The 19660-nt window shown below is 38.3% G+C and overlaps 5 protein-coding genes across 6 annotated transcripts; 2 read left to right on the top strand and 3 right to left on the bottom strand.

The window, feature by feature from the left end:
- Window positions 21-3329, bottom strand: LOC18778633 (peroxisomal 2,4-dienoyl-CoA reductase). Its single transcript, XM_007211650.2, has 5 exons — window positions 2997-3329; window positions 1874-2033; window positions 1075-1244; window positions 779-1001; window positions 21-422 (listed from the first exon to the last, which is right to left on the bottom strand). The coding sequence occupies exons 1-5, from the start codon at window positions 3180-3182 to the stop codon at window positions 268-270; spliced, it is 894 nt and encodes a 297-aa protein (XP_007211712.1). The 5' UTR covers window positions 3183-3329; the 3' UTR covers window positions 21-267.
- LOC18779284 (DEAD-box ATP-dependent RNA helicase 36) lies at window positions 4136-7010 on the top strand. The gene is made up of 6 exons (XM_020563076.1): window positions 4136-4794; window positions 5200-5522; window positions 5684-5887; window positions 5974-6055; window positions 6311-6409; window positions 6532-7010. Exons 1-6 carry the CDS (start codon window positions 4180-4182, stop codon window positions 6688-6690), a joined length of 1482 nt encoding a protein of 493 aa, XP_020418665.1. The 5' UTR covers window positions 4136-4179; the 3' UTR covers window positions 6691-7010.
- LOC18779406 (SKP1-like protein 1A) lies at window positions 8705-10173 on the top strand. Its single transcript, XM_007212472.2, has one exon. It carries the CDS (start codon window positions 9103-9105, stop codon window positions 9634-9636), a length of 534 nt encoding a protein of 177 aa, XP_007212534.1. The 5' UTR covers window positions 8705-9102; the 3' UTR covers window positions 9637-10173.
- On the bottom strand, window positions 10611-13355 carry LOC18778569 (FT-interacting protein 1). Its single transcript, XM_007212594.2, has one exon. The coding sequence runs from the start codon at window positions 13212-13214 to the stop codon at window positions 10914-10916; it is 2301 nt and encodes a 766-aa protein (XP_007212656.1). The 5' UTR covers window positions 13215-13355; the 3' UTR covers window positions 10611-10913.
- Window positions 14711-17641, bottom strand: LOC18778603 (nuclear transcription factor Y subunit C-2). Of its 2 annotated transcripts, none has more exons than XM_007211723.2 (2): window positions 17410-17641; window positions 14711-15977 (listed from the first exon to the last, which is right to left on the bottom strand). In XM_007211723.2, the coding sequence occupies exon 2, from the start codon at window positions 15923-15925 to the stop codon at window positions 15083-15085; it is 843 nt and encodes a 280-aa protein (XP_007211785.1). In that variant the 5' UTR covers window positions 15926-15977; window positions 17410-17641; the 3' UTR covers window positions 14711-15082. The 2 variants fall into 2 exon arrangements, with proteins under 2 accessions (XP_007211785.1, XP_020417177.1); XM_020561588.1 differs by having other exon boundaries at window positions 14711-15912; window positions 17410-17568.

The raw sequence follows: 19660 nt of genomic DNA, 5'->3' as shown, positions 1-19660 counted from the left end.
TTAAATTGATGGAAAAATCAAAATTAATAATCCCATGAAGATTTTATTATTACCTTTCCAAACATATTAAGATATAACATAAACACAAAATAAGCATGCTAACAACTTGGCACACGCAAAGGACCTACTAGTGCAGTGGTTTGGAGCAATTGATCCCTCATACAAGGTCCTAGCATTCATGTATCGTGTGTGAGTTTGGCATATTATTACCCCTCTCAATAGGAAAATTCCTCGAAAAAAAAAAAGATCATGTACTTATTCTATGCCTTACAACTTGCTCCTTGGAACCCCTACTGGTGCATCTCTAGATCTCTTTTCTACTGATCGTGAAAGCTGCTTCACCGCATCTTTTGGCAGATGGCGAGGCCGGCTCAGCCAAAGTCCTCCATCAGCTATAATGACAGTTCCATTTATAAATTTCCCTGCAAAATTTATAATGATAGATAAGTTTCCAATGAAACAAAAGGGAAAAAGAGAAGGGTAACAAAACTGGTTTAATGATTTGTTTCTACTATTTCCTATTGACTTAAGCTGCGTATGCATGCTCTATTCCACCAAAAGAATAATAGGACCGTGATGACATTAAAAAGTTGAAGCATCAATCAAGAGACAATGTGTACAAAATAGTCCAAAATCAGATGCATATGGAACACGTACAGATTCTTGCATGATCTCAAACTATCATTTTATCTGGTTTTGGCATGAAAATTTATGATTATGCAAGAGGTACTGTACAAATATGGCGATGATACAAAATTGCATGCAAGGGTTACCCAACCTGCATCCGAAGCAAGGTAAAGGGCGGCCATAGCAATATCCCATTTGTCCCCTAGTTTATACAAAGGCATGTAATCTCTAGCTTTGCTATTTATCTCCGAAGGTGCAAGTTTACTCATGCCAGGCGTATCATCAATGGGGCCTGGAGCTATTCCATTCACCCTAATGTCATAGTCAGCTCCCCACTCCAATGCCAAGTTTCTTGTAGTGGCATCAATCGCTGCCTGTTGGAAAGGAATACTTCAATAAGTTTATCACAAAAATAAGATATAACAACTGAAAACCTATCAAACAAACCTTCGCAGCTGCTACATGGACTTGATACCAAGAAGCTGTATAATGTAAAGTAGCACTGATGTTCAATATTGTTCCACCACCAGATGACCTCCTTCCTGGTCCTCCTTTTTTAAGATACTTGAGTGCTTCGTAGCACATTGTGAATGTTCCAACAGCATCAATATCCATAACTGCAGGGAAGAGATGAAATCAATGGTTTTTTGTTTTTGGGTCAAAATCTGGAAGTACCTATAACATGAATATGTTTTGAACGCCAAAGATAATCAACTTTTTTGTTTATTCTTCAGCGATCTAGTGAAAAACCTCAATACTGTGACTTTGAGTAGTCAGCGATTACCTCAGAAAATCACCTATTGATCTGACAATGAATCCCATTTGACTGTTATTACTCTCTATTCTCCTATTTCAATTGAGTTAAAAGGCCAAGACACCTGGATCTTATCATAAAAAAGTAGATCGGTTCATAAGTTATGGATGCATCCATGCATTCCTGCTTTCTTCTGATTTGAGCATTTCTTCATAATGTTATTTATTTTCTCTGTTAACTTAATGTCTTTGAACTTTCCAAAAGGTTCATTTTACACATTGAACATGAGATTCCAAGCTAGAGCAAACCTCACACTTAAGCAAATTTTCACCAAAAATCATCCTCGATCAACCATTGGCTAGAAAAACTTTTAGCCCATTCAGCCACAAGGAGAATTTCTTTTGATGACAAAATGACATGAATAATAATAACCATGTGTTGAAACAAATTCATATGTGCAAAAAGATGATAAAGACTCTTACAACACCCAACCTGTTCGAAATCCATTAGGGGATAGATCCTCGGCTGATACAAGAAAATTGCCAGCTGCACCATTCACAAGTATGTCAAGCCTACCAAAATGCTGGAAAGTTGATTCCACCACTCTTTTTGCATCTTCATGTTTACGAACATCCCCCTCAAAACCAACAGCCTGAAACGAAAGAAATAAAATAAAATAAAATCTAGAGCTATATAACCAACTAATTTCAAGTCAGATACAATGTCTGCATGTCACAAGCAAGTCAGTGTCATATAGATAAGTGCCTGGAAGCAGCCAAGAAAAGCGACTCAGAAAGCTTTTGAATGGACCCTTAGCAGACTAACTGGAATTTTTTGTAACATTGTTGAACAAGTCAATGCAGCCAGCGTAAACTAAGCAATCTACTTTTAGAACTTATGAACTAACATTAAACCACTACTCCCACAGTTGGATTTTGAGCCAGTTGATGCCAGTGAATAAGACCACAGCGACCCACAAGCCGCCAAGTAAACTCTAGAACCTACCTCCTTGTGTTGCTCATAGTTTTCAACTTTTAATTTCATATCTCAAACCATAATGCATTTCTGCCTTCGAATTATTAGTTTTAATCAATTGACCTCGTTGTAACTAAAATAAATGAAACACACCTTTGCAACTCCAAAGTATATAATCCCAGGATCATATAGCAAAAGAGACAGGCAAACATGCATAATTTAACACTTGTAATTCCTTGGCATCAAAGTATAAATTAAACTCCGAAACGAAATTCAGAAATTCACCAGCTTTTTCCATCAACCAAGCAGAACCACAATTTTTATTTCCTGGACAAAAAAAATCTGTTTCACTTCCCTCTTTTATCAGCAACCAAACAAGCCCACGACACGGGGAAAAAAAAAACAGATGGGGAATTAAAGCATAGTGGGAAATTCAATAAATTTCCTCAGTTTTCTCATCACCCAATTACCAAAGTAGTTCACTGATAAAAAAGAAAACAAAGAGACCCAAAATGGGCAAGAACAGAAGTATGTCTGTTCCATTTTCCTCAAGTTTCTGAGCAACCAAACAAGCCCAAAGCTAAAAAAGATAGCCCAGATGAAGAAACACAAAAGGCAAGAGCTTGAAAACAGAAGATACCTGAATTCCGAGAGACTGAAGAGCCGAGACAGCAGAGTCAAGGACTTGCTTGCGTCGACCCATGATGGCAATGGAGGCTCCATGCTTGCCAAATTGGGTTGATATTTCGAACCCAATCCCCGACCCTCCTCCTGTTATCAGAGCCACCTTCCCTTTCACCACATCAGCCTTGAACGGTGACTCCATCTCTCTCAATCTGATTTTCTCCGTTCTGCTTTCTAACTATGAAACTCTTGTTTTGTTTCATATAAGAATACAGTTTGTGGTCCAAAATAAAGGCTTTTTTTATGACAAAACGTCATTTAAGTTTGCGAAACTGTATTTCCGTCTAAAAATCTGTTAAACTGATCACGCACACGTGGACTTAACGTATGCAATGATATGACGCCACGTGAATTAAATAATACTCTCCAGGCCAATCCCACTCAACCTAGGTAAGAACTTACATTACATCATGTAACAGGATGACGGTATTCCACTTATCTTATATTGGTATATCGGAAAGTTGTATTAGCATATTGGAAAGTTGCATTAGCATATTGGAAAGTGACCCAAATACTTCTACGGCAGCTGGACTCTTTGCCGCCATAAACACCCCATCTGTCTCCTCCAATTCTCATAGGGTACCTCTTCGAAAAACCCAACCCAATTATCTTCTTCCCCAATTATCCAATCTATGTCTTACTTATGTAATTACGTAGAAAAATTTGTAATGGGGATATCACTGTTTTGCAATCTCCAATCAATAATATAATAATATATAAAAAAGTACGAATACATCCGACCAAACATAATAGGATCGATGAGGGCAAGGAAGCCCATCCTTAGGTAACTTTTTTTTTCCCCTCCCTTTTTTAAAATTGTTTAAAATTATAATTAATTGACGGAAATACACTTAAACAAAATAGAAATTTGAGTTAGATTTTAACTCAGTTAGATATAGATAGTGGATTGTAATATTTTACAAAGTTCATGTGTTTAAAATTAAAAATTAAAAATTCATGTAGTAATGATCTACATGTCTAAAATTACGATGATAGTACAAATTTTCCTATTTATTATTAAATTATTTTCATTTTGGCGCTAACAATGGAGCAGCCAGACGGTGTCGTTTCTGCCACACCCTAAGTTAAAGGTTAAAACTTTCGTTCCAAGCGCTCAACTTTCAGTGAAGCCAAACACCATGGACGAAGAAGAAAACACAGTCGACATAGACTTCCCTCTCTTCAAACCATTCAGACCCAAGACCCCAAAACCCTCCCAAACCCCTAACCCTAACCCTACTCCTACGCCAGACCCCTCCAGCACTGAGACCGAAATCGAAAAATCCACAAACCCTAACACTGACTCCGCCGCCACATTCTCCGACCTCGGGCTCGCTGACTGGGTCCTGAGAACATGTACCGAGCTCGGTATGCGGAAGCCCACGGCGGTCCAGACCCACTGTATCCCCAAAATCCTGGCGGGACGGGACGTCCTGGGCCTTGCCCAGACCGGCAGTGGCAAAACGGCGGCGTTTGCGCTGCCGATACTGCAGCGGCTCGCCGAGGACCCTTTCGGGGTTTTCGCGCTGGTGATCACTCCGACTCGGGAGCTGGCGTACCAGCTGGCTGAGCAGTTCAGGGGTCTGGGGTCGTCTCTGCACTTGCGGTGCTCTGTGATTGTGGGAGGCATGGATATGTTGACCCAAGCTCAGAGCTTGATGGCTAGACCGCATGTGGTGATTGCCACGCCGGGAAGGGTTAAGGTCTTGCTTCAGCAGAATCCGGATATTCCTCTTGTGTTCTCCAACACCAAGGTAATTGGTCTTATTTTAGCTTGCAATGTGGTGAAGCGAAATGTATTGAGTATTTGGAAATTCAATTGTTCTTGATGTGTGTTAATGTGGGTGTTTTAATATTTAGGAATTGTAATTATTTATCCGAAATTTCGACCTCTTTATGAAAATGGGATCATGTATGGGAAGCTAAGGATTTTTTTTTTAAAGAAATGGTGATTTGTAGATGATACTTGAAAAGGGATATATAATGGGAAGATTAGGATTTTTAATGAAAAGGTGGTTTGAAGATAAAAAATTTGCAATGGATTTTGCTTGTTTACTAGTTATCCAGGACGAGGAGCATAAGGTGTTTTTATTTGTCATACTCACCCTGAAGTTCCGAACTCAGCTCTTATAGTTATAGGTTATTTCATTTTCTTTCAGTTCCTAGTTCTTGATGAAGCAGATAGAGTATTGGATGCTGGCTTTGAAGAGGAGTTGAGAGTGGTGTTTCAGTGCTTGCCAAAGAGTCGGCAAACTCTGTTATTTTCTGCAACAATGACGAGTGACCTCCAAACGCTGATTGAACTTTCTGAAAATAAGGCATACTTCTACGAGGCATATGAGGGTTTCAAGACAGTTGACACTCTTAAGCAGGAATATGTTTTCATATCCCAAAATGTGAAGGATGTGTATCTGGTATACATTTTGTCTAAACTTGAGGATATGGGTGTTCGCTCTGCCATTATTTTTGTCTCAACCTGCAGGTATTCTTTCTTTTAAGATCTTCGTCTGGATTTTCTCGGGCTCTTCTACTTCTAGTGCTTATGTTATAGAGCCATGGGTGGCTCTTTTGTTGAATGTCTAACCAATTGACTTACAGATCATTAATTAATTATTAATCTATGATTTTATGATATGTGAGCAGAAGTTGTCACCTTTTGAGTTTGTTATTGGAGGAGCTTGATCAAAGAGTTTCAGCATTGCATTCATTCAAAGCTCAGTCTCTAAGACTTGCTGCATTACATCGATTCAAATCTGGACAGGTTCCTGTGTTGCTCGCAACTGATGTTGCCAGTCGTGGTCTGGACATTCCTACAGTTGACCTAGTAATCAATTACGACATTCCGAGGTCTTATTCGTCAATGGATTTTAATTATTGCTACTCTCTGTAGAAAATGTAGTTCAAGTAGGATTTAATCGCCAATCTACTTGCAGGTATCCAAGGGATTATGTTCACCGCGTGGGGCGTACTGCAAGAGCAGGCAGAGGAGGATTAGCTATCAGCCTTGTTACTCAAGTAAGTAGCAGACTTGGTCATTGTGAATTGAGTTAAAATTAGCATTTTGTAGCTCAGTAATCTCTTTCCTAGTTTCCACTGGTCCCAACAAATCTGTGGTGGTCGTTCACTTGCAGTTCACAGTTCTAACTATTGAGAACTGGGAGGAAGATGGTTTTTTATTAATTTTCTTTTCTTTTGTTTGAAACTAAAATAAAGAGATTATTTGTAGAGAGAGTAGTATTTTTGTTTAAACAGGGAGATTGTGTTTTGCAGAATGATGTAAAGCTCATTCATAAAATAGAAGATGTTGTTGGGAAACAAATGGAGAAATTTGAGTGCAAGGAGGATGAGGTTCTTGCTGATATTACCAAGGTATTGCCTTAGTAAATATATGTACCAGCTATTAGATTGGTAAAGCTTGTGGAAAAATTATTCGTCAATGTCCTTTTTTAGTTTGGAAATGTTAGCTTATGTATTTCACCTCCAATGTGCAGATTTACAAGGCTAGGCGTGTTGCAGCGATGAAGATGGTGGATGATGGGTTTGAAGAGAAAGAAAAAGAACGGAAAAAACAAAAACTAAATACCCTAGCAGAGAAAGGTTTATTGAAGAAAAGGAGTAGGAAGAGGAGAAGAGAAAAATCTGCTAAATAAGTGGCTCCACCTTTCATCCTCTGCGCTCTCTGCATATGGATTATAGAGCTTTCCTGGTTCAAGTCTACAACAAGATCTTTGGCCATGCAACATGAAAATGCCAATTGTATCATTTTTTGTAGTATAGGCGTTTAATACAAGAATAGAATATCTATTTTTCATCTTACTATTTTGTTTTTGTTAATTGTGTCAAGCTTATGAATGAAATCTTCTTCCCAAAAAAAATGTCAAGCTTTGTATGTCTGGGAAAGTGACTTAATTTAAGAAAGAAACTTTCTTTGGCACAATTTGAATAAAATCCTCAACCCACTCGGTCTCTACTGCTTTTTTCTCTCTTTTGTGCTCAGCCTTCCCTCCTGTTCTTGGTTTTAAAGAAGGAAAATAACTGGTTTCATGCGAGGGAAGTGCTTACTCTGCGAAGGGGACAAACTGAAAATTTGGGAAATGGGGTTGGGGATTGTTTTCTTAATTGGGGAGAAAAACTTCCATATAAAAGATTGCCAAGAAAGGTGGTGGATTTGATTTGAAGTCTCAAGTCGTAAGTTTTAAGTTTCTTTGATAATATACGTACTAGATTACTTTAATGTGAAAAAGTATAAGGTACAAAAAGTGAAGAATACTAACTGGCCTTTATTAGAGGTATTTTAAGATTGGACTCAAAACACATGAGAGGACCATATATACTTTGAGCAATGTGTCTTTTCTGTCGTTTCACCCAACTATCACTTTGATCGAACTTACCCCATAAATTAAAAAAATCTGCCAATTTAGCACTTGAACTAAACAAATTCGTTAATTACACCTATATCGTTAGATTTCAAATGATTTCATCCAAAGTTCCGTCAAAATTCACATGTGAAGCTCACGTAGAATATAACTAGAGGGCAATTTCGACCTCACATGAGTGGGACCCACATCGAAGCCAAGTCAGACCCAAATGTAAATTTTGATGGAAGTTTCGATGAAATCATCTGGAATCTACGGTAGGGGTGAAATTAGTGAATTCATTTCATTCGGGTGCTAAATTGACAGATTTTTTAGTTCAGGGGATAAGTTCGGTTAGGGTGATAGTTCATGGGGTAAACAACTAAAAATCCTATATATTTATAGTAAGTTCGATACTTAATTGTGATTAGCGAGTCCGGATCTACTACCCTTAAATTCCATCAAAGTATTTTTGTAACTATCCTATCTTTATGTTTAGTGGTATTTCTCTTACCAGTTAGGTTCCATTTGGTTTAGTAATAACCAAACCAATCGATTGCCAACCGATTTTTTTGGGTATGAAAATCGCTTTTTACAATTCGAAAATTGAGAAAAAAAAAATCCAAAATTGAAAAATACCAAACTGAAATACATGGAAGAACTTAAGAAAAATGTTAGGTTTGGTGAAAACCAAATGAACTGGTTACCAACCGAATTTTAATTTTGGTATAGTAATGAATTTTCACAATCTAAAATCGAAAAACCCAAAAGCAAAATACCAAAAAGAATTGGTTTGGTTTTGGTAAATACTGAGAGTGACCAATTACCGGCTTCTTTTTATTGAAATATATGGTAGAACTTGGGACAACGTTAAGTTTGGTAAAAACCAAACCAACGGATTACGATCCATTTTTGTTTTTGTTATGGTATTAGGTTTTTGCAATACGGAAATCGAAAAATACCTAAAGAGTTACGAGAAGGTATAGTATTCATTCACTAATACTAAGCTAACACTTCTACTATTATTTCTGATATTTATATACCAAGATACATACATATGCGTATGTGTATATATACACACATATATACCTACAAACTTTATAGTACAACAAATACTAGAACATATATAATGCTATTAACACTTTGATTAAATTATACAAACACACATATATTATCAAATTCCTTGTTTGTTGTTCTAATGATATACTTAAGAGTTCTAAGAATGCATTCATTAAGTTTCTTTAAGAGTCCCAATTTTTCAAGAAGGTAAATCTAGAAGAAGGAACACCTTTTTTTTATCCTTGTGTTTTTTCGTTCTTCATTTTTGTGGTTTCCAAAAAATTAAAGATAAAAAATTCCTAATTTGTAGGACGTGTTGAAATCTTTTAAGCCATGTCCACGTGTCATGCACGTACCCGGTCTTCCTCCACAAACAGCTTTTCCCGGGTAGCTGCAGGGCCTGTGATTTTCAATTTTTTTTTTATTTTTTATTTTTTGCGAGAACACGATTAAACACACTCACTCACTTCCAGCTCTCCCTAATTTTTCGTCGAATTTGTATAAATGTCATGTTTTTAGCAACCAAATCCTAATTTGGAAATTAACTTTTCAAATTCCATTTCCCCAAAACCGCCCTCCCTATAAATCCCTCTCATAATCTCCACAAATCAAACACTAATCCCCTTTTTTAATCTCTCCTGAAACGACATGTCGGCCGAGGAGGAGAAGAACGACGCCGCGCCGGACGGGGAGAAGACGAAGATCTCGCTCAAGACCTCCGAGGGCGAGGTCTTCGAGATCGAGGAGAACGTCGCGATGGAGTTTCACACCGTCAAGGCGTTCTTCCAAGACGAAGGCGTTTCGCGCGAAGTGGTGATGCCGATCCCCAACGTCAACAGCGTCGAGCTCGTCAAGATCATCAATTTCTGTACCAAAACGCTTGAGCTCAAGCGCAAGGCCGATCACGAGGAGAATGCGAAGAAGGAGCTCCGGCTGTTCTACCAGGACTTCGTCAAGGACGAGACCACCGAGCACATCATGGAGCTGATCCTGGCCGCCGATTACTTGCACGTCGATGATTTGCTGGAAGTTCTGAACCAGTGCGTGGCGGATCGGATCAAGAACAAGAGCGTTGAGTACGTGAGGAAGCTGTTCGGAGTCGAGAACGATTTCACTCCTGAAGAAGAGCAGAAGCTCCGCGAAGAGTATGCTTGGGCTTTTGAAGGAGTTGATGAGGACTGAGCAAATTTACTCTACAGTAAATTCTAATTGAAATTGACCACACACAGATTAAAAAAAAAAGAAAAAGAAAAAAGAAATGAATTGAAAAGAAAGTTGCTTTTTTTTCTTTCTTTAATGTTGGAATTAGGGGTAGGGTTAATTTCTGTGAAGGTAAAAATGGGGAAGATCGGTAGTGAATGGATGAATAGAAGAAGAATTACAGCTTTTTTTTTTTGTTTTTTTTTTGTTTTGGGGGTTCCATTTTAAATAAAGAAATTTAATTTTCAAGTGCACACTTGTAGATTGTTGGTATATGTGAATTTCTTCCATGCATGTCTTGACTGATTTATGTTGATGCGTTTTGGGATGTGCTGAACTTGGTTAAGAAATCTTGGATTAGAAGTTTGGAGTTGATTTAATGATTGAGAGAATTAATAGTTGAGTTCTTCTTGGGTACTCTTGTGTTTGAGAAAATGCTCCAAAGAGAAAATAATAATAAAAATAAGGCTTAGGAAGATGTTTTGCAAAAGTATGTAGTTTGAGACACTGCATGATGAACAAAGATTTTTCTTTTTATAGAGAAGGAAAAAGAGAAATGAGCTATTGAGGAGCAAGTTGGTGAACAAATTGGGAAGTGAAGCAGCATCACATTGAATTGAGGTAGGGGGTTTTGAACAATAAAATATTTGAATTTGTTTTAATGATGCTTTCTACGCCTTGTTTAATTGTGCGGTCGTTCTAAGGGAAGAAAAAAAAAAGCATGTTTCGAAACAAATTTTAATGCTACATGATCATTTTGTGACAACAATACATTTTAAATATATTTTTTCATTAATCCTTCTACTCTTATGCTTTTATTTGTCATTTATTCACTTCTTAATTTCATTATATCACATCTTAATTTTGGTGTGTGACAGAATTTGAATGTAAAGAATCAGCTCACTACCTAAACCAACTGGCGGCCTAACCCACGTTAAATTGGCATGTAATTCTATCTTTTGGCAAGGGAGTCAAAATATTGTTTTGGAATTATGTGAACCATAAAAAAGAAAAAAATAAAGTTAGATAAACTGCGTTTTGTATAGAGTATTTGTAACTTTTTCAACAACGGTTAATAATGTTGCTTGCCACAACCATAAGAACATACAGATGCAATTCACAAATACCAACTTCTGTTTTGGAAACAAAAGAGAGTAAGGAAGAAACTAAACAAGAAAAAAAATCGCCCTAGACGTATTTCGAACGATAGAAATTAGAAAAAAGATAAAAATGATTCTGTCACCAGATTATAAAGCTCTTCATAAAATGCTATCTGATTTTGCTGGCATCCTCCTGAGGAAGTTTTGTGGGAATGTAGGGATGTTAATACGCCAATATGGGGGCCTCATCACATAAGTTCCTGCAAAAAGAGCTAACCACCATGCAGGGACAACACAAAACACTATCCCAACAATCAAACAGAAGATCACAAACAGAGCTGTAGCTCTTGGATCTCTCCAGCTGAGCAAAGACTGCATCCTCTCCCCTTGAGTTGCTATGTCCCCAAGCACTGCCTGGATCCTCCCTGCAATGCCCCGGAGCCGATCGTATCTCCTCTTCAGAACATCACCGGTCTTTTTTGATGGAAATGAATCAAACTCTTCATCCAAATCTTCTGGATGTACATCATACGCATGTGACAGTTCTGTATCTATGTGAGCAATCTGTCTCGGCCTCTTTCGGTAGTTCAAAGCCCCTCGAAAAGACAAGCACAAAAATGCCGCGGCGATTGTCAAACCAGGTTGACAAAGCACAAACACAAAGGTAATGTAGACAAGTGCTGAGGCAAGCGGATTAGTCCATTTGCGTATTTGATCAAACCATTTGAAAAGCGCAACGAGACCATCGAAAAGTTTGATGATCCTGTCGAAATTGGCCTTGCCTCTTCGAAAGCTCCAGAGATGTGCGGTGGCATCCAACATACAATCTACAACCTCTTTCCTTAAAGGTGGCTCAGCACGGCTCAGCCTCAACCAGAGAATCAAAGCGGCTTGGTGTCTTAAACTAGCAAGCTGGTAAATAGATAGTGGGAGGACGTAATGCATTTTCGGCAACAGAGGCTGTGAGTATAATTGCAATAAGTTAAGCATGTTTGGACAAGAAAACCTCACAGCCAATTGGATTTCGCCCATCTTCTTCACCCCGGAAGGTTGTAAAGCCACAAGAGGATAAGAATGTGTGTAAATCCTATCAGTTTCGAGAGTGGAGAGCCGAATCTTTACCTTCCCAATGTTTAAATCCATAGCAGCCTTATCCTGCAAATTTCCATTGTCAAAAACTCCAATAGTAATGACTGTGCATGGATCATATACTTCCCAAGTATATTGCTCATTCCACTTTGGAGACGAACTATCAACAACCGTCCTTGTTCGAACCCACTTCATGCCATACTTAGCCACGCAATACGCGTCAACCTGATTCTTAGGCTTCATCGGTGATAATCCAGTTGCATTCAAGATTCCCAGTTCCAAAACCCCAATTGGTGGTTTCCACAGTATCTTTGCTGTTGGTCTAAGATCACTGGTGCTGTGAGCAGGCTCATCAAGAACATGGTACCCTCCATCCAAACTGACCCTCATTTGGACCTTGCTGGCAAACTTCACCTCCTTCTGCACACCCGCAGCCACTTCAACCATCCCGAGATTATACCACTTGGGAGCAGCAGCAGCAGCATCATTCCTCTTTGCGACGTCCCCTAAAGGAACCACAATCCTCCCCATGGATTCTTCCTTGTTATTGTTCAATTTCTCCTCCACACTCACCACCAAAGGATCATCAAACGGCTCTGCTACAACAAACATTAGATCCTCATTCCATGTAGGGTTCACGGTCTTATTTGGAGAGACTCCACTTCTCAAGATCAAATTCCCAAATTGAGCTTTCACAAAAAACTCCGGTGTTTTTTTGTTCTTGTCTTTAAGCACAAGATCCTGAGCTTGAATCACATTAACTCTCATGTACCAAAGCCTAGGTGAAAGATATACCTTGGAACGAGTGCTTGAAACACCATCACCGCTTACCGCAGCCACATCAGCATGCCAAGCCTCAGGAAAGGCCTCATCTGCCTGTGTCCCAATCCAAAATGACAGCATCAACTCCCCTCCAATCCTAGCCTTGTTTTTATCCTCCAGCATATACCATTGCGGCGCCAATGGACTATCCGGGGGAACTCTAGCGGGAGCCTCGACCAATGCAAAAGCAAACTTCCCAATGGTTCTATGATCACCACCTTCTGCAACAACAGCCTTGTCCTTCACCAAAATCTCCACACTGACAACCTGAATTCTGTCTTTCGAAAAAGCAAACACTTGGTTCCATTCCGGGTTTGGGTTTTTTACCATGGGTCTTGTGATTGCCCTGTAGTTCCCAAGCTTCAGCTCAACATAAGGGTCAGCGATAGCTGGCAAACCTCTGGCTTTCACAACCCTCACATACAGATATTGCATGTGCTCCACGAGGTCAAAGGCGGTCATGGGGCCAGTGGAGACCCTCCGGCCACTGATGTTCGGCGAGGTTTCCTTGAGGGAAAAATCTTCTTTTGGTGGTTTCTGGTTAGCCATATGTTCAGACTGCAAGAATTGTCCAAGTCTTAGAACCAAATGGATAACAAAAACAGAATAAAATCATACGAAATAAAACTAAATTACAAAGCCATTTGAAGCACATACTCAGCTTTAACAAGACCACTTCCTAAATGAGTTTTGGATTTATTTCTCAATTGCGTGTGTGTGTGTGTGTGTGTGTGTGTGAAAGAGAGAGAGAGAGAGAGAGAGAGAGAGAGAGAGAGAGAGAGAGAGAGTAGCAATTTTCCTCAATGGAGCCTGACATTTATTTTTTCCAAGAAATAATGAAGAACCAATATGAACATTCTAAGAACAACCACAAAGCTCAAACAAAGAAAATGATGATCAATATAAATCTCAACATTTTCAAGCAAATCAAGCTTTACTAGTCCTCAAACAGAAAAGGTGGTTATAGATTGTTCTAGCAAACCATGAACTGCCCATGTAAACTTAAAGAGAGCCCTTAAAAGAGAATCACAAATAAAAACCACACAAGCATTAATCATCGAGAAAAATGCAATACAACCACTTACAAAATCTTGAGAGAGCGAAAGAGAGAGAGAGAGCACAATAGAAAACAGAGCAGCAGATTGCAAATGCACCACAGAAGAACAGATTGAAAAACTCTGGATTTGATTTTTTTTTTTTTAATTGGGTTTGGATTGGTGTGGGGTGGTTTATGGTTTTAGGAAGAAACAGGGGAAAAACAGAGCAAGAAAAGCCCAAGCCTTTGAAGTTTTGAGTTAATGGTGAATTAAACCCTAGGGATTTCAAAAGATGAAAATAAAATAAAATCAAGAAGATGGTTTTTTGGAGGTTTGTAAATGGAAAATGTAGAGCTAATTCAATGTGGAAGATTTTTGGAAATCGAAATGAAATCAAAGAAGACATTTTTGGAAGGTTTTTTACTTGCTTCGGTTTTGAAACAGAGAGAGAGAGAGGGAGCGAAATCTGGTGCACGTACGCTGACCGTTATTCGTTGAGATTGAATTTATCGTATGTGTCGTGATATTTTGTGGGGATTCTATTGACGAGATATTGTTGTTGTTCAATATGTGTGTGTGTATATATATATATATATATATATATTTTTTTTTTTTTTTTTCCTTTCAATGAATTTTGATTTTTGAATCTTTGCTTGGGTTCACCTTTGTGTTTTCCTACTTTTCTGCCATAAATGATGAATACATCGATTTGAAGTCATCCAATTCACATTTAAAAAAAAATATAATTACGATTTTATTCTTCTTATTCTTCTGTGAAATTAACTCAAGGTATAGATTTTTTATTTTTTGGTTAATTAGGCTAAAGAAGGACCAACTAGTCCTAGTAGTACTTCTTTTTTCAATATTCTTTTAATGGGAAATTCAAACTCGGGAGTTATTCCAATATTAAGAAGAGAAGTACCATTAAGCAAATAGCTAATTTGGCCAACCAGGCACCATGGAAGATGGAACCACCCAAGAATACCTAGAAAGAACAATGATGCAAGATGAAGTTCAGATATGTTGGCAAAATATTCACAGCAGCCAAAGTAGCATCATAACAAACAAAAGCACTATAAAAATATTTTTCAGTCAATTTTCAAGCTTCTAAAGCTCTCTTGATCCTCTGCTGAAGCAAACTAATTTAAGAACAAACTAGGCCAAATAAGAAAGGGCCGAGATAATAAACACACAATTAAGGTCAATTTTCGAATCAGAAGCAATACAAGCACATACACAATACAACCTAACATTAGCTCACTGCACAATCCACTGCATCACAATCGCCAACTAATCCAACGGTATTAAAACTCATCTCTAACAATTAAGAAGCTATGCCTGGGAATAGCTTTGAGAACAGCTTGGCCAGAATCATTAACATTAAGTATCTGTCTGCTGATGTTGGGCTTCTTGTTGCTGTTGCTGTTGCTGCGGCTGCTGAGGTTGAGGCTGAGACCACGGCATGAAAGCCATAGGTGGTCGAGGCTGTTGAGCAGCATAGATTGCCGCTTGATCCACTGGCTTCCCCATGATCATCCCAGGAGCTCCCACAGGATGTTGTGGTGGTACATAATAGTATGGAATATCTGCTGGGGAGCCCACCACCGGGATTGTAGCCTTAGTCACTCCAAGTCCCTCTTCTTTCAACTCATCTCTTGGGATAATATCAACCAAAAAATCAAAGACATCAGTCCTCGAAATAGCAGCTGCAATATCATTCTTTTGTAACGTCCTCCTTTTGTTCTCCTCTGTGTGAATCCATGAGCGCAAAGTCAGCTCCAGGATGAATATTTCACATGCCTTTGCAAATATCACTGGAGCCTCAGCAGATATCATTCGAACATCCTCATCAGCTTTCATTATTTTCTTAATTCTTGCAAGTGGAAGGCTGTGATTCTTGAAGTCAGATGCTTGTTCAATATCTTGCATTTGGTTGGCCCAGAACACTTGAAGCTGCTGCTGTTGTTGCTGCTGCTGTTGGTTGTGGAAATGCTGGGCTTGCTGGTAGGCAATCTGATGCGAGGAATTAGAGAAAGCGGCAGGGGGCTGTGTTGGGGAAGGGACGGCCACAGCAGGAGTTCCAGAAGCTACCATAGGAGCAGTTTGATAGGAAGGAGGTGCATATGTCATTTGGCCTCCACTTGCCACAACACCCACCACAGGCTGCTGCTGATGGTGTTGCTCCTGTTGCTGTTGCTGTAGTGTTTGTTCTGAGTGATTCATGGTTAATTACGGAAAGTATCTTTCTTGTTCTTAATGTTACCTAATCACAATGCTGGATAAAGAATAAAAAAATTGAATAAAACAAATTAAAATATATTGGACCTCTACAAGACAAGAATAAAAACCACCTGCACAAAGAGAATGCTAAAAGAACTCCTCTTTCATTCTCCTGAGTTGGGAGGAAACAAAAAACTCATTCCACTCTACATCAGTACATCAGCAACTCATGAACTTTAGCATCTATTATAGGTCCTAATTAAACACATTTTTCCTCTCTTTGATGCAGAATAAATGGTTTTGACAGAGCATAATCATTCTAAGGTCAAACGAAGTTTGAGTCACACTTTTCTTAAATATTCAAATAAATACGGAATACATTAAAAAATCGTAAACATCAATATCACTTTTTCACCAAAACCAAATTGTTTCAACCATCTCTAACTCCTGTTTCAAAGGGATAGTCAGGGTTGTAGTTCTCTGAATACTAATGTGGAGAAATTACCAAAAGCTGGGGAGAACTTCGGATTGGTGAAGGAAAACTCAGATATGCAATAAGCTTCATTTAAAGTCATAAGTCTCTCCAATAAACCAAGTTCTGTTTCCATTCATTAATGCACTCTATACATGCTTAACCCCCCAATGCCTAGGCCACGGCTAGCTAATTTCAGAATTTTAATTTTTCTAAGTCATCTTTTTTTCCCTGTTACATACCAATGGAAACAATTGAAACATTTAAACCCACACAGATCCAAACTAGCCAATATTCCCTGCTTATCAAGACAAAATGACCACCGCCATTCCTTCACTAACATCATTCTTGCCAAATTGTTTTATGACACTTTTCGACACATGCATGTAGCATACATAGAATCACATATACATAACCAAAAGGCAAAAGCCATTGGCAACACAAACAATATACACACTAGAACCTTTATTTAAAATAAAAATAAAAATAAAAGAAGAAGAAGAAAAAGAAGATGATGCAAATAATATCAACCTATCATATCAAATCTCAAAATCAGCCTAAAACTAAGTTATCATGAACCATCATGCAAAATAAACAGGCAGTTGCCAACTGCATGCCTTCAAGTTTCTAACAAGTAAAGCTTGAATAATATCAGTCTTTTAACCAAAAGATGCAACTTTTGTAAACAAACAATTAAAAGAGGAAACAGGAAGTGCTTAATTTCATCTTACCACATCCAAACCCCTAATGCACTATTTGGTGGCAGAGGAATTTATATAAAATGACACATACAGCTAAAATTATAATTCACTTTCCATTATCCACTTAAGTGAAGCCACTAATTATTATATAATCTATTACAACATAAAAACACAAAAATGGAAGATTTTCCCTTTTTCTTGCCTGAAATTCCCAGCAACCGAACAGAGGATACATAGAAAATACCAACCCAACAAACGATCTAACAATGAAATTTCTCAAGAACCCCCAAAGAGAAAGTAGAATTAAGACTTACCCATCAAAGCTTAGCTGAACCTTGTCCTTGGCAGAAACCCTAAGAGAGAGAAATTTAGAGAGAGTGTGTGAGAGTTAAAAAGGAGGGACAGAGAAAGTTTGAAATGTTGGGTCTTTTAGGAGAGAGAGAGACAGAGAGAGGGACAGAGAGAGTTCTTCTGAGAGCATCGTTAGGTTGACACGTTTCCAACACTGAGAGTTCTGACTATTCGAGGAGTTATGTTCAGAACTGACACGTGGCGAAAAGCCACTGGAGTTGCAGTAGAAAAGGATGCTCACGTATACCACTGTGACGTCTGAGGAAAAAGACAGCTTATTATGTGAGGGTATTTTTGGAAAGATAGCTTTGTCCAGATAAGCACGCGGAGGGACGTGGAGCAATCTCATGAGGTCACGTGACTAAAAGGGTCCCATTCACTTGGGAGTCTATTGACCATTGTCATGTTCACGTGACAGACTTTTTTTTTATTTTTTTTTTAACATTGTCATGTTCAGGCAGGTGACAGACTTGTGCAAGCTGTCCTGGCATTCAAGCTGTGCCTTTTTTCGGTTACATTTTGGAGGCTAGATGTAATACAGTACTGGTATTTTGGATTACAGGAATTCAAGAGATTTGTGGTCACTCACCGTTGGATATAAATTCAATAGTTCACTCACTCTTATATTCCTGTTAAGAAATTTTTTTAACCCATTGGATTAATATCCAATGGTGGTGACCACAATCTCTTGGACTCATGTGATCCAAGAGATCGGGACTGAGATGCAATATTACAATTTTACTTATATTTTTGAATTTTTTTTTAACAATGTGATATTTTAAACTACTCTAATATGCAGGGGAGGGAATCAAATTCATGTGCAAGGGACATGCACATTGCTTAGTCAACTAACCTAACCCACAAATGCACTTTTATATTTTGAAATTGGGGCTAATTCTTTTTATAATTGGAGTGCTTTTAAATGCAAAGGATTGTAGCTCAAATAGTTAAAAATATTTACCACTACATTTGAGGTCTTAGGTTCGATTCCCTCTCATTCAATATCACTTGTATATTAAAAAAAAAAAAAGATTTTAAATAATATTTTAAATGAATAAACTTGTCTTTAAAAATTCTATTAAAACATAGTTGTGGGAAGTCTTAAGTTCAATTCCCTCTTCCGCTATCCTAGGCTCGCTTTTCCATTTTTCCCAACCCCAGGTGCTAAGCCCACACCTTTTGTTTGGTTAATGGACAACGGGCTATCTCTAAAGATGAGGCATTTAACAATACGATTGTGGGGTTTTGACCCAAAAAAAGAAAGAAAAACAATATGATTGTGGGGCACCTACAACAACAAAAGTGTTTGTGTGGTTAGTTGGTCCAACCACTGGGTGAGCCCAAATCCAAAAGCACACATGACACTATGCAAGGACTCACTCCTCTTTGTAATGCCCTTGTTCACTCTCAAAACGCTCTCAAGCCTCCATTTAAGTTGTAACCCTTCACAATTTGTGTTTGTGTGTGTGATTGTGATTGCTTGATTCAATCTTGACCGTTGATCCAAATTTTCACATCAACAAAAAGCAAAACCAGCAACCAAAAAAAATAAAGAAGCATAGATTTGCTAGAGGAAGACATGAGTTCCTAAATACTTGGTAAAATCCCACATTCTCTAAACAACTTCATTTTGTTTTTAAAATGGCAAGATATAAATTTATTATCCACCACCTTCTTCTGTATTAGCAACTGACCATACATAATTATGAGCTGCTGAGGGGTTGGCTTGGCATGCTATAACCTAGTCGTCTAGATAATAAACACGAAGCAAACCAAATTGGTTGCAACCAGAAGCCACCTCCTATGTCTCATTGCTTGTTGGCCGACCTAGCTGAGAATGACTTAGAGACAAACAACAAATGACACTAAATCATAAACTGTGGAGCCCACATCTTGGTTGAGGTTACCGACCCAAAAATCCCAAACTGTTTGTCTTTCGAGGCCGGCTACTAAATTTGCAGCACAAATTCATATTCCTTGAACCTTTCTACATCCAATAACAAGAAAAAACTTGCTGTTTCCACCTTAGTTCCCTTTGAGGAGGAAGCCAAATATGATGCATAGAAACATGGTGAGATTTTTTAATGTCTCAAAATGTCAAAGCTCAGCAACCCATCTGCAAGAATCAGCGGTGTTTTTTTAGGGTCACATCTACGAAAATGTATTATTTTCACCTTATATATATATATATATATATATATATATCTAACCATT

This window comes from Prunus persica, chromosome G4 (assembly GCF_000346465.2).
Source record: "Prunus persica cultivar Lovell chromosome G4, Prunus_persica_NCBIv2, whole genome shotgun sequence".
In the NCBI taxonomy this organism is placed as follows: Eukaryota; Viridiplantae; Streptophyta; class Magnoliopsida; order Rosales; family Rosaceae; genus Prunus; species Prunus persica.
Note: the sequence above shows the minus strand (reverse complement) of the source record. Positions and strands in the feature narration are given on the sequence as shown.

Coding starts and splice junctions, on each gene's coding strand:
- LOC18778633 (XM_007211650.2), bottom strand. CDS start 3,182: ATGGAGTCACCGTTCAAGGCTGATGTGGTGAAAGGGAAGGTGGCTCTG. Junction 2,034..2,996: donor TTCAGTCTCTCGGAATTCAG/GTATCTTCTGTT, acceptor CTTTCGTTTCAG/GCTGTTGGTTTTGAGGGGGA. Junction 1,002..1,074: donor TCCATGTAGCAGCTGCGAAG/GTTTGTTTGATA, acceptor CCTTTCCAACAG/GCAGCGATTGATGCCACTAC.
- LOC18779284 (XM_020563076.1), top strand. CDS start 4,180: ATGGACGAAGAAGAAAACACAGTCGACATAGACTTCCCTCTCTTCAAA. Junction 5,523..5,683: donor ATTTTTGTCTCAACCTGCAG/GTATTCTTTCTT, acceptor ATATGTGAGCAG/AAGTTGTCACCTTTTGAGTT. Junction 6,410..6,531: donor TTCTTGCTGATATTACCAAG/GTATTGCCTTAG, acceptor TCCAATGTGCAG/ATTTACAAGGCTAGGCGTGT.
- LOC18779406 (XM_007212472.2), top strand. CDS start 9,103: ATGTCGGCCGAGGAGGAGAAGAACGACGCCGCGCCGGACGGGGAGAAG.
- LOC18778569 (XM_007212594.2), bottom strand. CDS start 13,214: ATGGCTAACCAGAAACCACCAAAAGAAGATTTTTCCCTCAAGGAAACC.
- LOC18778603 (XM_007211723.2), bottom strand. CDS start 15,925: ATGAATCACTCAGAACAAACACTACAGCAACAGCAACAGGAGCAACAC.